Source organism: Laccaria bicolor, genomic scaffold (assembly GCF_000143565.1).
Source record: "Laccaria bicolor S238N-H82 LACBIscaffold_53 genomic scaffold, whole genome shotgun sequence".
NCBI classification, from domain to species: domain Eukaryota; kingdom Fungi; phylum Basidiomycota; class Agaricomycetes; order Agaricales; family Hydnangiaceae; genus Laccaria; species Laccaria bicolor.
The window spans coordinates 89,332-104,519 of NW_001889924.1; the positions used below are offsets into that span (position 1 = coordinate 89,332).

A 15,188-nucleotide genomic window follows, 5' to 3' on the forward strand; every position below is an offset into this window, starting at 1 on the left:
TTTGTGCTGGTGTTGCTTCTGGTGTTGATCTTGGTTTTCTAGACCAGAGGAGGCGTTGGAGTAATTTATGAGCACTTGTTGTATCTTCCTCTTTCTAAATCTCATGGTTATCCTTGTGGATTCACTGATTATATTCGCGAAAGGCCTAAGTGGCAAATAGGATCTCCACACTTCTTTGCGTTTCAATCCTTTTCAGCAAATTAAAATGACCTAGTAGAAAACTAGGTATATGAGGGAAAAATACGTGGCAATCGATGTAAAATACCATTCACTCAAGTTGAATAACTTTCGGCTAAATCAGTGTACCAGCAGATACTTATGCAGATCAGATTCATTGCTTCCACAGACATGACTCATACAATGTTATATGGCAATTAAACATGAAGAATGGAGGGGGAGGTACGGAGGTCGACATAGAACTAGTAGAAATAATTGGCATAGAGGTACAAAGAGGTAGAGACAAGTGGAAAAGGAAGGTGAAGTTCATGAGAAGGACAAAAGGACATTCACCGTAGTCGATCTACTCAGACAGCGGACGTGGCGTGACCCTCAACTGTCTAGTCCCAGCATCAGACACCCCATCGTACACACATCCTACAGTATTAGACCAAGTCTCAAACGCCAATTTGTTCGTTTCGCGTCCAAGTTCCATACCGTGAGCCACACCAGTTGCCTTCATCAACCACCACGGAGCTATATCCACGAGGTCATACCGAGCTCCCAACGTCAACATTGTAGACATGCAAACAAATGCACAAAGAACACACACACCCAATGCCAAAGCAGGCGCGACAAGTATCTTTGTCGCCTGGATATACAGTTGCGGTTGTGTCTTGATGCGGTACGGAGTATTGGTGACGAATCCTCCAATGAAATTATTTGTGTACATCATCAGCGCCCACTGGTTCCGCATGTACATGGCGATGAAGTCCCCGAAATTATCCGCCGCTGTGGTCACATTCGCGATATAGGAAACTGAGCCTCCAGGGAGCGAGTTGGCGGAAACGGGATTGTATTGCCATGAGGGTCCATAATTCAAGAAAACTGTGCTGATATCGATGACACCGTTGTATGGTCCCTTGCCTATCACGACATTGGCCGTCGTGCGAGCAGGCCACGTTACAGAAGGCCAGGTGCCTCCCGTTGACCCAGAGAAGTTGCAGTAGGCAGCTGCCCCCAGGATACCTTGGAGAACTGGGGCACTGTAACCATGCAGATCGAGGAATGAGTTGCCAAGATAGGTGACGGCGCTTCCGGACAACCCCTGCATGTTTGCGCCGCCATCGTCCAGGTCCCTCGCGAGCATCACTATGTACCAGGGGCAGAGGCTGCTAGCCGGTCCTGTGTCATTGACTTGTTGATACAGCTGCACCTGAGAAGACCACGATGGCATTTCAGCGACTGTGAGTGTGTCCAATTGCCGGTTGTCGACGAACAGGACATTGGTGGTTGAAGAGCCATTACCAAGCACTGACAATGATAGCGCGACGTTTCTACAACTCACATCGATCGCCGCCCATGGTGGGGTTGGATTAGTGGGAAGGCGTAAGTTGGCGGGGGCGGATGTGAGTGTCACGTTTGCAGACATGGTGCTTGAGGTTCTGTTGGAGCGTACTACATTGCCTCCATCTCCGCTGCTGACGAGGTCAATGTAATTCCATTCTGTGTTTACGGTCACAGCATTGGCGGTGCCAGTGCAGAAATAACCCGTAGTGGAATTCAACAGCGAATAGTTACATATGGACACGAAATCGGGGCCTGAATATTCCTGGATAGCGGTTCCCGGTAGAACAATATACTTGAATCCAGCAGATGTCGACGTCATGAGAATAGTCACGACTGCACCAATCGCAGCAGTAAGCGCTATCCCGCGCGTGGGTGAAGTGTGGATGTGGCGAATGCGCGAGAAACTTCCCTCCTTGCCGCATGCGGCGAGTAAAGAGCGGAGCTGCACGCGCTCTTCTGAAACCAATATGTGCGTCCACTGCACACGCAGACGCAACGTCACAATCCAGAGTCCGAGTCCGAGCGCACCCTTTGACGCGATGGATATGATGATGTTGGTGATGCGCGTATCCTGGTGTGGGACTAGCTTCGGTCCGCCGATCATCATCCACCAAACGACCGCGACACAGCTCATCAGGTATAGACACGCCAAGCCCAGGTACTTGCCATCCTGAGGCATGTGGCGTGTAGCGCCATGGAGAAATGGCTCTGCTTGGCCTGTGTTTCGGGGGTAGTAGGGTAGGAAGGGCGTTGGTGGCTAGGGCTAGTCCTCAAACAGATGAAACTGGCGATAGATAATGTGCACTCACGTATTCTGCTTTATCAGTAGTCCAGTTCACACCAGCCTCTATATGTGCAGAATGGTATGGGTTGAAATCCTCGTCAATGATGGGCTGAGACTCTTGGAATTGGGAAACGTCAGGGATTGGGTTTGGAGGGCCTGCACTTGAGGACGCCATGGCAATCGAGGGTATTGAAGACGATATCCAGCAGGTTAAGCTATCTTGCCTGGAGGGCGTTCCTGGTTCCTGCACATGGGCATACCGAATTATCTAGATGCTCAGATGATCCCTGTTCAAGCGCCAGGATAGGCGCCGAGTCAAAGTTCAAATCCAGGATAAGATTTTGCGTATCGCCCGAAAACCTTCAAGGCTGGTGGAGGTTGAACGTTGAACGTCGAGTACTTTTGAGTACTGAGTGGTGGCCGGTGGTGCGGTTCGGTCCAGGCTCCAGCCAGAGTTTGAACATATGTGTTAGGTCCAGGAAGTTCGGGTTCATGATTAAAGTAAGCAAAAAGTAAGATATTTTTAGTATTTACCGGAATGGATTTTTTACAGACCACGTGGCATTCGTCTTCTGTCTCTGTCTCACGACGCCTACCTAAAACCCGCAACGGATTTCGAAGTAAGTAGTGCGGAGGAACGCCGGGGATATTCCAAGGATATTCTAAACGTTATCTGTTGGCTTGAAGTGGACCTCGTTCTTTAGTAGATGTAGACGGATTTCCAATAACAGTCAAACATCGGCAAACAAATGAGGAATTTATTCTTCAACCTAAACTTTCTCTCCTGGGTGGTTTCTGTTGGAATTCCGGGAGCTGTGAGAGGCTGCGAGCATGCGCAATGCGCCCAAGATACGGATCAAGGTACATTTCCTATTTTTCCGGGCATTTCATGTAAGTACATCCCCTTTTTTTTCGTAGTATATATAGGAGAGACTTGTAATGTAGTACCTATCCGTTTGCCTCTGTCACTCACAGAGACAACCGGAATCTTATTCCCCCTTTTCTCTTGATCACGCGAACAATCTACGCTTGCTGATTAGATTTCAACACTTTCTTGGGCTTCACTGGGTGGACAGACGTCGCCGAGCAAAGCTCAACTTGCGCGGTCAACCTGTCCTCTGTTGAAGATGTCTCGGCAGTCGTGAGTTGTTCTACCTACGTTTTATGTAGAAGCTGATACTAAGATTGAACCCTTCAAACAATTACAGATCAAAATAATTGGACGCGACGACATCCGTGCACCTTTTGCCGACGTGCCGTCAGTTCCCCATTTTCGACCGAAACGATACTTATTTAATACTGACAGCCTGTGCAGAAGCGGCGGACATGCCACCAATCAGGGATTTAGCTCGACCCAGGGCATCCAGATATGGCAAGCTTCACTTCAGTTGTGTACGATAAACCCTCTGGAACGGTGTCTTTTGCGGCCGGATGCAAATGGGATGAAATTTACGCTGGTCTAGAGCCGTACAACGTAAATGTCGCTGGCGGCCGCGTGACCGGTGTTGGTAGGAGTTTTTATATCTGAATACATCAGTGGTCTAATTTCTTTTTCAGGCGTCGGTCTTATTCTCGGAGGCGGGTACAGCTGGATCGCGGACCAATACGGCCTAGGCATTGACAATGTCGTTTCCTTTGACCGAGTCTTGCCAAATGGGACGTTTGTCACCGTCAGTGACACTAACCACCCAGAAATTCTCTTCGGCCTGAAAGGAAGACTGAACAATTTTGGAATCGTAAGCGGAATGACCATGTATGCTCGTCCCTTGGGTGCAGTCTGGGTTTGTTGGTTTATCATGCCCGACGGCTTCTTTCAAGCAATATCAGTGATCTTAGGGTGGAATGATTACTTACGCTCCCTCCGACGAGATCATCTCCCAAGCTTTGACAGATTTTAGTTTGTATAACACCCATCGTAAAGCTCAAATTGTTGCGGACTATGTTCAGACAGGCGTTGGTCAGGTCAGTCCATTTATAAACATTCCATGAATGTGTCCTGACTGGCGTGGCTGAAAATCATGTTCTACGACGGAGGATACCAACCGGCCGTTTATCAACCATTCCTAGATATTCCAGCGCTCGCAAGTAATGTTGGCGTTCGTACGTTCCCCGACCTTTTGGCAACTATTGATATCGTCTCAACGTATGTATTCAGTGTTCACCAAGTTCAATAATACTTCCTTATTACTAACATGTAACCAGAAAGTCCGGAGGTTTCTTGAATATGATACCGATCATCAAGTACACCCTCCCCATCGTCAACGAAATTCAGAGCCAAATCAATATCACCTATCTGCAAGCCCTGATGGACAACGAGGATATACGTACAGCAGCACACTCCCCGAAAGGGGATAAGGCTCATCCTCGACACGGTGTCGAGGATGAGAGGGTGTGCAGTTTGCGAGCGACACAGTTGGACACATCCCAATCGGGTGGGGTGACGAACCCGATGTCACACGTCACTACCCCTTCTCTTCTCACTACCCCCACGAAACGCAACGAGCGCGGACCACGACCGTCGACGATTGGCCACGAGGACCAACCGCCAGGATCGACGGACGACGGCGAGGCTCCACTAACCTCCACAGGGCCCACCACCAGGATCTACGAACGGCCACGAGGGCTCCACCACGATCGACGAGGGCCCACCACCAGGATCGATGAATGGTTACGATAGCCCATCACCATGACCGATGACGAGTGCCCACCACAACGAACGGCCACGCGGGCCCACCACCAACCCCGGCAAACGGCCCACAACAACCAACGAATGGCCAAGAGCACCACCAACGATCCCCAGCCCGTTCCCATCCCCCAAATGCGACTGTGAACAAACACGAACACCAGCCCGAACGCGAGTACCCCCACCACATTCACGTCCATGAAGCGAGCCACAACACGAGCACCCGCAATGCCTGCCAACAACCAGATCCACCGACAACGAGTGCGGGTGCCGAGGACTTAGTATTCGGGAGAGGGCATGCAGCGTTGATAGGGCAGTGCGGGAATCGCCAATTGTAGATTAGCAAGGGATTATTGGAGGGGACAGGTGGTGTCCCTACCTTCCTCCTACCTTCCTACTTCTACATAGTATGCATACCTTCCCATATAAGTAATTGTTTTTCTCGTACATGAGGAATACATATTTTTTCCATATTATCCTGCCATTTACCCGGGCACAGAAGGACTTGTAAAAAAAAAGAAAAGAGAAGTTGGACACATCTCAATGTGTCGAACACACGTAAAATCGACACACTAAAGAGCAGGAACACATTGGGAACACACCAATGTGTCGGCAATTCACCGTATGTGTCGCGTTATGACCCTATGTGTCGCTGTCCCGATTTGGGGAGTGTGTCATTATTCGTATACACTGATGGACAACCGTTCTATCATTGCAGTCATACTGGGCGTCGAGCCATTCGTTGGCGCTTTGATTTTGAAACGCCCTCTGCTTACCCCCACTCCCCAAACCGCCAGGTTACGCCTGCCAATCCTATTCTCACTTTTGCTAACTTGGCGGACGCGGAGTACTTCCGTGATCTATTGTTGAAGATGTCAAACGCCATACAGGCCTTTGCTGTCTCTCAAGGACAGAGCCGATGGGACGATATCCATTTTCCGAATCTCGCTCTTGATGACACGCCGAAAAAATTGTTGTTTGGATGGATCTAACATTCCTCGGCTGAAGCAGATCAAACAAGCAGTGGATCCCAAGAATATAATGGGACTAACTGGTGGATTCAAGTTCTAACGTCGCAGCCTACAGGCTGGTGAGTAACAGCCTATATTGTTGGACATTGAAACACCAGGCCCAGCGGTCTTCATTTGATGATAGACCCTTTCAGAGGTAGCTATTTCGAGCGTTAGACTCGCTGGCCAGGCTGGCCTGTTACATTGCTCGAATAAGAGGAGACCAAATTAATTGCATAAATAGCCTGCATTTCATTTTGTACCTGCCAAGAGTGCGATCGCTTCCGCTAAGAGCCGCCAAGTCCATGGCATTCATCTTGCAGCTGCAATATTTATATCTACTCTACTCTACTCTACTATCTTACCTACAAATGAATCTGTAGTAGACATCTAAACGTGTTCTACCTTGGTGATGACATATCGAAAATTCATCTGAGTTCATCTATCAAGTAGTCAAACGTAGGAGATTGGGGCGTCGGCACCACCACATGGCATCCGGAAATCATGCTTAATGTACTAGAATATCTCCGTTGTCAAGTCTGCAAGTCCGTGAAATACATACATACTTATAACCACTTCTCCATCAATTTATATCACTTTCCCCGTCTTTCCCTTCTATGGCTCAATTTTCTCCCCTGGACGGCGCTCTTGCGGGAGTCTGCGTCGAAGGCGTCCTCTATGGGATATTTTTTCTATTATTCATTCTATCTATGGTACTCCTTACCACTCGCAGTCGGAAGACTTCTCCACAGGCTTCAAAGATTTCTATCTTGTTTTCCCCTTTGATTTTTGCTTCCATCTGCATGTTTATTACTATTACCGCAGTGAGTACACCTGATCTCTTCCCGATTCATACAGCTGACATTGAAGATCTGGAGCATTGGTGTATTGTCTCGTACCGATTATTTCAGGCCGTGGAAGCTAGGGAAGGCCCAATGATTTTCTACGTGGATTGGAAGCAGGCAACTATGGTTGCGTATATGTCCGTCTTCACCGCCTCAATTATCATTGGGGATGCTGTTATCGTGAGTCTGATTCTCGTATCCTCCCACATTCCTTATCCAAATTGTTCCCCCCCCCGCAGATATATCGACTTTGGGTCGTCTGGAATTACAACAAAATCGTGGTTATAATTCCACTGCTCAGTCTGATAGGTCTTACTGGTAGGTTCATCTTGTTTTTTGTAAGTTGATCGCAAACCCTGACGCAGAGAATTGAAGTTACGGGGGTAGGCTTGGTTTGCCAGTTCCCGAAGATGAAGATAGGAGAGGGGATCTACGAATCGAAGGCCGGTATTTGGATTAATAGCGATTGCATATTCACTTTCTGGTAAGGATTTGCCCTCCTGAATTGAATCTTTTCTCACCCGTTTAATCTCACTCTAGCATCAACGTCTATAGCTCAGGTTATTCAGTTTCTTCTGGTCGATGGCCGTCGTTGATAAAATTCTTAGTTTTAATTGCCTACCGCATTTGGAAGATTAATAGATCCTCAAGGAAAATCGGAGGGACCAGTCTCAACGTACGTTCTACGATTCGCAACGGTATCCTCTATCTTCTCACACTCGCTTTCCAGGCGGTTGTGGCAATCGTGATCGAAGCGGCTATGCTCTACACGTAAGTATACCTTCGTATCCAAAGGTTTCACGAATCTTACCGTCCTTGCAGAGTGTGGACACTCATATTCTTTGTTACCTATCAAATGCATCAATCCGTGTTCTTTTTCATCGTAAACGGATGGCCCGCAATATCAGGGATCACCTGCATGATGATCAATGTTCGCGCGGGGATGGGATGGGCGCAGGAAGCGGCTGGGAGTATGTCGACGGGCATCACTGCAAAGACGACGTCTAAGCAGTCTGGGGCACTTGTCGGGAGCACTGGAGAGATCGATAATATGTATGTCATGCACCCCGTTGTAGTCGACGATTGGAAAAAGGGGGACTGGGAAAGGCAGGATCGCGTAGAGAGTGGAATCAACTCAGCGGGTATTTCAATCAAGATGGAACGTACAGTACATACCACATAGATGATTTTGAACATAACATCTTTTCTTCGGTTTGATATGCGTCGGTGAGTAGGAGCGATGATCAGTCTGGCGGACAACCTTGAGCTCAATGAGAAATTCCGAACATTGTCATCTACGGCGTTGGAGTAAAATTTTTGACCATTTCATCTGCTCTCCGCAATTTGGGATTCAGCTTGCGCCACTCCTCGAACGAAATCTACTCATCCCTTCTTGAATCCTACCTCACGGCCTTCACCTCTGAAAAAAGGTGGTGAGGGTTGGGTGAGAGCGAAAGTCCCATGCCGCGAGTCATCAATTAGGCCTGAGCCTTATATCGAGAGAAAATCGCGGCCGAATGTGTTTAAAGAAACGGTTTGTACAAGCGAGCCTTGTTTTCGTTGAATGGTGGAGGTCGGGTGGAGGTGGGATGGAGTTGTGCTAAAATTAATGCCGGCCCGGATCCAGATCTCGGAACTTTCCGATTCCACAAGCATAGCCGTCAATTCCAATCTCTGCGGTGCTTCCGACTGTAAGTAATCGCTCAAGTCATCATCTCTTCCTATGGATGAGATAGTTCCTCAAAAACCCGACAAAGTTGATTTAAATAAGGCTATGTATGTAAACGAGGTCCGCCTCCCCTTCTCGGTTTTTTTCTTCTCGAGTTGTCTACCACAGAAGCCGATGAAAAATTCCCTTTCCTCCTGCGCGCAAACCAGTGGGGCGCGAAAGAGCCCATAGCATCACTTCGATGGCCATCAGCCCATGCGCCTCCCTTCTCAATTCATATGTGCCCTCTCCAGGCTCTCTCCCCCGAAAACGCGACAAGAAGAGGGAAGCGCTAAAAATTGGGGATAGCGGCGAATCGGAAGAAACTCATGCAGATCCCGTCGTCGTTGTGGACCCGAAGCGGGGGAGTGGGAGGCGGACGAGGCAAAGGGGACCTGAGGCGTCAAAGTACTGAGATGAGAGCAAGTGGTTGCAGGCGGTGAGAATTTGAGGGTTTATTTTATTGCACCGCGTACCCACTGCTTTCGACGTGCAAAAAACTGTTTTGTGCTATGAGATAAACACAAGATGGAAATAGTTACAATAAAGCGACGACCTGCCACATGATTATGGTAAGAAAGTACCGTTATTTAGCAGGCTGCTCAGCACAATGCTTATCTGTTTAAGAGCCCCTAACGTGGTATGATAAAGTATCATGATACAGGCATATATAATTGAAGAATTACCTTGAGCAAAGGGAACTTCGGCAACTTCTGCGAGATAGCCACCACGAATCCATTCCAGATCCAGCGCAGAACCGATGGTTTGTAAGATATCTGCGCTGATGATGCAGAGCTGGACGGAAATTGTCATGAATGACCGCTATGGTGAAGGGGTAAGATATGCGACCTACTAAAAGTACTAGGAGAGTATACATAGGTTTCTGAAAGATGCCCTGTGTCCTCATTGGTGCTGTAGGTCTGCGCTGCCGCCGCCGCCGCCGCCGATGGATGGCATTGCGCTTCAAAGGGGAAGTTACTCAGCTTTTCGCCAAAGGAATACTAACAAAAGCACGTACAATAGTGACAAGGAGAACGAATAGAAAACTGATGAAACTAAGAAGGCAAGCTTGAGAGGTAAGCTAGAAGGAGGGAAGTGGTCATTTTGGATGTCGATATCATGTATTTGTCAAGCCACTTACCGTAAGGCGAATGATGTCTCCCCATGTTAGATGGTGAATCAAAGGGTCATTAACGCTGAGAGGTGTATCGTGTTGGTCAGGCATTCATAAAATGCCGGCCACTCTGCAATGTGCAGCTAGTGGTATTCCCTGTTGATGAATGTTGAGAGGGAAGATGCCAAGAAGATTGCACCTTACAGAAGGGGCTTATTATTTAACGCAGCGTACAACCCGAGTATAGACGACTTGGATGCTGTCCAGAACCCGATCAACGAAAGCTATGAGGCTGTAGTGAAAACAACTCACTTACAGAGCTATTATGCCAGAATCTTCACTGTTCAGGCATGCAGGGAGGAGAGCCAGGGACCAACAACGTCAACACCGCCATGACTTAACACTGAGAAAGATTAGCATAAACGGGCAGGCTCGATACACAGACGAGTACGCACGACGACAGGAATGGCTGTAGCCTGCTTGTCACTTGAAGGGGTTCTGAGGAAAGGGGTATGATCGGAACTTGCCGATGCCTGGCCAACAACTTTCTCCATCGTCTTGCCATCAACTTGCCATTTCAACTTCAACGATGTTGGCCGACAACACTACCGTGAGTTATGCCATTTCATCCTACCTTACAACAAATCCAGTTTAACTGTTACTAGTTCCTCAAACACAAACCTTTAAAAACATGGGGGAACCTTATGGCCCACTTGTGAACGACGTTCGCCTCTTGAATATTGAATGCTCAATCGTTTCCGTACTTACACATTATTTACAGGGATACACGACTCTATCGGAAGCAAAAATGATGGATTTTTGCATCTACCCGCAAACCACGGTGTGACAGAGTTCAAGATACCACATACGCCTACAGGTTACCTTGGAATAGCTTGCCACATAGATGGCCTCATTATTTCTCCGAGCCTTAGCTTTCATGCAAAATACACTTCCCAGACAAGAAGCCGAAAAACTCGATCGGAACTAGTGGCCAAGCGAAAGAAGCGTCTGACAGACTCGCCTGTTGTAGTTGGGCGCTCAAGAAGGGTGAATCGGAGGCGAGAGAGGGAAGAGAGTGTCAAGGCGCAAGGGTGGAGCAGCAAGGGAAGAGGAAGGTTCAGATCATGGTGTCACTTTTGACGTGGACGTACCACAACGTTCGTAATCGCTGTGCCATACTCGTTGTCGTTTTAAATCTCATGGACCCCATCTAGAAGTCCGTGGTTGTGGAATTGATTATCATCGTGGCGGGATGTCAGGGATGGTCAACCGCTGTCACCTTGAAGTATAAAAAGGGGGGTCTCTTCCTTTTTGTCAAAAGCCAACCTACCGAAGATGAGGATCACATTTCTCAGCCTGTACCTCCTCTCAAGGTCTTTGATGACCTTTGGGGCCTCAGTGGCTACACGTACATCCGCGAGTTCGCAAGCATGCACTTTAATCCAAGCCGCGCTTCTCGGAAAGGTATTTTACCCCGGTCCGTGTCCTACCTTGCCCCATGTTCCCCATATACGTACTTAACACCATCGTTGGTGACAGGTTCGGAAACATACTCGGAGGACATCGCACACTCCCAGTCATCTGCAGAACAGAACTCGACATGCGCTGTCAACCCATCTTCTGTTGATGATCTTTCGACAATTGTGCGTCGCTTCTTTTGCCCTTTCAAAAGAACTTATCATACTGAATGTTTTCCAGATCAAGATAATCGGACGTGACGATATCCGTGCACCCTTTGCTGTCAGTCGCAAGTTTTCTATGAGTTCCTGACGTTACTCATGAATGGTGTAGATCAAAGGCGGAGGACATGCATTTAACAAGGGGTTCAGCTCGACCGCCGGCGTCCAAATAGCGATGGCGAACTTCACTTCAGTCATCTACAACGAAACAGCTGGGACAGTGTATGTTGGAAGTGGCCATACGTGGGACCAGGTATACGCGATTCTTGAAAAGGACAATGTCACAGTTACTGGTGGCCGAGTGCCCGGTGTCGGTAAGACGTTTGCTTTGTCGAACGCATCGCCAATCTTGATTATTTTCAGGTGTTGGTCTTGTTCTCTTAGGCGGGTATAGTTGGTTCGCAAATCAATACGGGCTAGGCGTGGATAACGTCGTTTCTTTCGACCTAGTCCTGCCAAATGGGACGTTTGTAACTGTTAGTGACACAAACCACCCAGAACTTCTTTTTGGCTTGAGAGGGGGGTCGAATAACTTCGGAATTGTCAGTGGGCTTACATTGCATGCTCATCCGTTGGGGGCTGTCTGGGTAAGCCAGTTTGTCGAGCTCGATGCTTTCTTGCAGCCAATATCATTGTTTTCAGGGTGGACCAATAACTTATGCTCCTTCAGACGCGATCTCCCAAGCACTGTCAGACTTCAGCTTGTACAACACCGATAGGAAGGCCCAGATTGTTGCGAACTATATTCAGAGCGGCCCTGACCAGGTCAATCCACATATACTGAAGCTTGTCACGAACCTACTCTGATCAAGTTTCTCTGTAGGCCATCTGGGAAATACTCCTGTTCTATGATGGAGGCTTTCAACCAGCTGTATATCAACCATTCCTCGATATTCCAGCGCTCTCATCAAACGTTAGCGTCCGCACGCTCACAGACTTAGTGGGGACCAACAATCCTGTCACAACGTAAGCGCTAATCAGTCGATATCCTCAATACTATATGACATCCCCACAGGAAACTAGGAGGTTTCTCAAACACACTCCCAATCTCCAACTACACCCTCCCCATAATTGCCGAAATCCAACACCAAATCAACGTAACCTACCACCGAGCGCTCATCGCCAACCGCTCCGTTCTCGCCGTCCAAGCCGCCTTGGAGCCCTTCGTCGGCGCATTCGACTTTGAGACACCCTCCGCATACCCCCATCCTTCCAGCAGTGAAGCCACGCATTTCACTGCATTCATCTCCTTTTCCGGTTTAGATGACGCCGAGTACGTTCATCAGGCATTACGCGATCTGTCACGTGCCGTGCAAGGGTTTGCTGTTGGGCAGGGTAGGAGTCAATGGGATGATACCCGATCCCTTAACTTTGCACTTGATGGTACGCCTGTGGAGCTGTTGTATGGAGAGAATTTGCCGAAGTTGAGGCGGATTAAGAGGGAGGTGGATCCGGAGGATGTTATGGGGCTCACGGGTGGTTTCAAATTCTGAACAATGGTCTCTTGCTTATTTGATGCGTAGGAGAGAAAGATGTAGTAGCAGGTGTGCAATGGATTGAGGAACACTCTTGCAAGTTATTGAGTGCTTTATATGTTTGTGCTGCGCCTCTGGAAGTAGCTTGCTGATGGATACGAACAACAATGATACATTACACACATACATACATTGAAAGGAAAATAAAAGCATTCAACAAGAATCCAACATAGAATTACGCCTCGAGGTGAGGAGCAACTGAAAGTCTTGGACGACGCGCCTGGTTATAGTACCAGGGAAAGTGGAGGATGAGAAGCGGTCATGGCTGAAGCTTGTAGGATGGGTCTCGCAGAAGATCAGAGGGCTGAGCCGTGATATCGATAGATAGGCCATGGATGATAATGGGTAGGCCGTGAACGAACGAATGAGTTCCATGCGAATGAATGAATGATATTTATTTGGGTCGAAGGATGGATATCATTATTAAGAGGTCGTAACGATGTGTCGACACGTTCGCGCCGTATCGGGTTGAGGATGGGGTCCAAGGCGATGAATGAATAACCATAAAGGGGCGGCGGCGGGGGATGTCTATAAGGCTGAGGGTGACCGGGATGGATGAGGGGTGGTGGGATAGTTGGGTTGGTGAATGGGTTGATGGATGAAGGGGGCATGCCACATCGTAAAAGGTTAAAGGCGTTTAACAGTAAGTATCGCCACCCGCCCATCTTGCGCAATATGATGATTAACACCTGCCCCTCTCGATCAGTCCCGTTACCTCACCCAAAGAAAAGGAAAAAAAATTACCTTTCCTCCCCTCCTCCAACAAGTCCGTACGATACTCCACATCCGCCTTCCACCACATCCCTTTCCACCGCCCGCCTTCTACGGCACGATCGACGAGCCAGTCGCGGCCGAGGTTGTACCCGTCTGGGACGATTGTGTGGTGCTTACTCGAGTCCTTTAGGGTTCAGGGGTAAGAGTCAAAAAAAGGGAAAAGAAAAGGGAACATACTAGTTCTTTCGATGCTCTGAGGGGACGGGGAGGGCAAGGGGGTTAGCGTGACAGTAGTCAATGTGGGAAGAAGGCAAACGAATGAACCCAATGAACCACGCCCCGCTATTCGCCTTTGTCCCGTTCTGTTTCCATGAGCGGAAATGTTGTCCTCCTATGTACGTCGGTTCAAAGTTAAAGTGCTAGAGAAAGGCTAAAGAAGAGAAGAGACAGACCAGCAAGACTCTCCCAACACGTTCCCCACACAGGGAAATAATGCTGCCTAGCAAGGAAATGTTCCGTTTTCTTCCCGTCCCCATCGCCTAGATCTGCTTCGTGCAGGTCGCCGTAGTGGAGTCCTAGGCATTCTTCGGAGTATCCCAGGGATCTAAGTAGGGCGTTAGATCGATGCGAGGAGAATGGAAGAAAGAGGAAGACGGACTTGGCATAGGCGTGTAGCCCCGTGTCGGTTAGGATGTATGGATCCGATAGGCCTGATATTATAACGTTCAAAGGCTCCCCGTATCGTTTCGTCGTGAACTACCACAGTATCATCAATAAACGTGGTGACCACTGAAGACTCCGATGAACATACATCTAAAAATCGACCCCCATTAACACGCGGGTCGAACCAGCCGACACCTCTGTTAATGTTATTGTTATCTTTACTCTGAATCAAGACTGTCTGAGAGTCGTCTTGGATTGGGGAGGCGGTTACAAGGAAGACGAATGCGAGGCACTGGAGAAAGTGGGTAAGGGACATGGCGGAGGCGCTGGGTGAAGCGTGGAGGAGGCGACTGGGTGGTAGAGTGAAGGAAAGGGGGAGAGCTGCAGCGTTACATCCGACTTTTGGGCGCTGAGCACGCTGCAACAAGGCTATTCTTGGCTTGGTGCTGATTAGGGGCTGTGCACGTGCGCCACAATGTTTCCTTCCGACACGAGTGCACCACGGCCAAGTGCTCCATATCTGTCTGTCTAGTCCCTGGACTTACTATTTCAGTCTGCCGAGCGCTACTAGCAATGGATACTGAATGGATTGATCTCCAAGCTGGGCTTGCTACTACTGGCTGAATCCTGATCTACATCATGATTATCGTCTTTTTTTCCCTTCTGGTCTGGTTTGCGTGACTTGGGCCGTCAACTTGTCAATTGCTGAAGTTGCCACTGGCCCTGTAGCCCTTTGCATGCACCTTTGACATACCGGCTACTGTCCTGGTATTTTACCCAGGATTTAAATCCACGGCCGATAGTGACCTTGATGCTGTCGACACTCTGGTTGCACCATCACAATACCGGTCTACTGCTTAGCCGGCATAGTCTAAAACTTGGCCGGAAGTGACCTTGAACTCAACGTCGATACCAAGTGTCACCCAAATTTGCACCAAGACCCTGCC

The 15,188-nt window shown here is 48.6% G+C and overlaps 7 protein-coding genes across 7 annotated transcripts; 3 read left to right on the forward strand and 4 right to left on the reverse strand.

Annotated features, from left to right (window-relative positions):
- Positions 1 to 520: 520 nt before the first annotated feature.
- Positions 521 to 2,465, reverse strand: LACBIDRAFT_312572 (uncharacterized protein; the record flags this gene model as incomplete). Its single annotated transcript, XM_001888263.1, has 2 exons — positions 521 to 2,263; positions 2,316 to 2,465. The coding sequence occupies 2 exons, from the start codon at positions 2,463 to 2,465 to the stop codon at positions 521 to 523; spliced, it is 1,893 nt and encodes a 630-aa protein (XP_001888298.1).
- A 1,194-nt stretch (positions 2,466 to 3,659) lies between these two features.
- On the forward strand, positions 3,660 to 4,188 carry LACBIDRAFT_312573 (uncharacterized protein; the record flags this gene model as incomplete). Its single annotated transcript, XM_001888225.1, has 2 exons — positions 3,660 to 3,798; positions 3,848 to 4,188. 2 exons carry the CDS (start codon positions 3,660 to 3,662, stop codon positions 4,186 to 4,188), a joined length of 480 nt encoding a protein of 159 aa, XP_001888260.1.
- A 2,598-nt stretch (positions 4,189 to 6,786) lies between these two features.
- Positions 6,787 to 8,011, forward strand: LACBIDRAFT_312574 (uncharacterized protein; the record flags this gene model as incomplete). Its single annotated transcript, XM_001888226.1, has 7 exons — positions 6,787 to 6,807; positions 6,862 to 7,008; positions 7,068 to 7,146; positions 7,204 to 7,312; positions 7,369 to 7,504; positions 7,559 to 7,599; positions 7,651 to 8,011. 7 exons carry the CDS (start codon positions 6,787 to 6,789, stop codon positions 8,009 to 8,011), a joined length of 894 nt encoding a protein of 297 aa, XP_001888261.1.
- A 1,011-nt stretch (positions 8,012 to 9,022) lies between these two features.
- Positions 9,023 to 10,204, reverse strand: LACBIDRAFT_295633 (uncharacterized protein). Its single transcript, XM_001888264.1, has 7 exons — positions 10,106 to 10,204; positions 9,963 to 10,053; positions 9,855 to 9,909; positions 9,678 to 9,806; positions 9,555 to 9,617; positions 9,390 to 9,497; positions 9,023 to 9,331 (listed from the first exon to the last, which is right to left on the reverse strand). Exons 4-7 carry the CDS (start codon positions 9,759 to 9,761, stop codon positions 9,104 to 9,106), a joined length of 483 nt encoding a protein of 160 aa, XP_001888299.1. The 5' UTR covers positions 9,762 to 9,806; positions 9,855 to 9,909; positions 9,963 to 10,053; positions 10,106 to 10,204; the 3' UTR covers positions 9,023 to 9,103.
- An 876-nt stretch (positions 10,205 to 11,080) lies between these two features.
- On the forward strand, positions 11,081 to 12,822 carry LACBIDRAFT_312576 (uncharacterized protein; the record flags this gene model as incomplete). Its single annotated transcript, XM_001888227.1, has 7 exons — positions 11,081 to 11,293; positions 11,349 to 11,390; positions 11,442 to 11,643; positions 11,693 to 11,916; positions 11,972 to 12,094; positions 12,153 to 12,295; positions 12,345 to 12,822. The coding sequence occupies 7 exons, from the start codon at positions 11,081 to 11,083 to the stop codon at positions 12,820 to 12,822; spliced, it is 1,425 nt and encodes a 474-aa protein (XP_001888262.1).
- Positions 12,823 to 13,017: 195 nt separating this feature from the next.
- Positions 13,018 to 13,197, reverse strand: LACBIDRAFT_312577 (uncharacterized protein; the record flags this gene model as incomplete). The annotated part of the gene is made up of 1 exon (XM_001888265.1): positions 13,018 to 13,197. One exon carries the CDS (start codon positions 13,195 to 13,197, stop codon positions 13,018 to 13,020), a length of 180 nt encoding a protein of 59 aa, XP_001888300.1.
- Positions 13,198 to 13,368: 171 nt separating this feature from the next.
- Positions 13,369 to 14,557, reverse strand: LACBIDRAFT_191925 (uncharacterized protein; the record flags this gene model as incomplete). Its single annotated transcript, XM_001888266.1, has 7 exons — positions 13,369 to 13,553; positions 13,609 to 13,762; positions 13,816 to 13,831; positions 13,903 to 13,969; positions 14,031 to 14,182; positions 14,237 to 14,334; positions 14,390 to 14,557. 7 exons carry the CDS (start codon positions 14,555 to 14,557, stop codon positions 13,492 to 13,494), a joined length of 717 nt encoding a protein of 238 aa, XP_001888301.1. The 3' UTR covers positions 13,369 to 13,491.
- Positions 14,558 to 15,188: the final 631 nt, after the last annotated feature.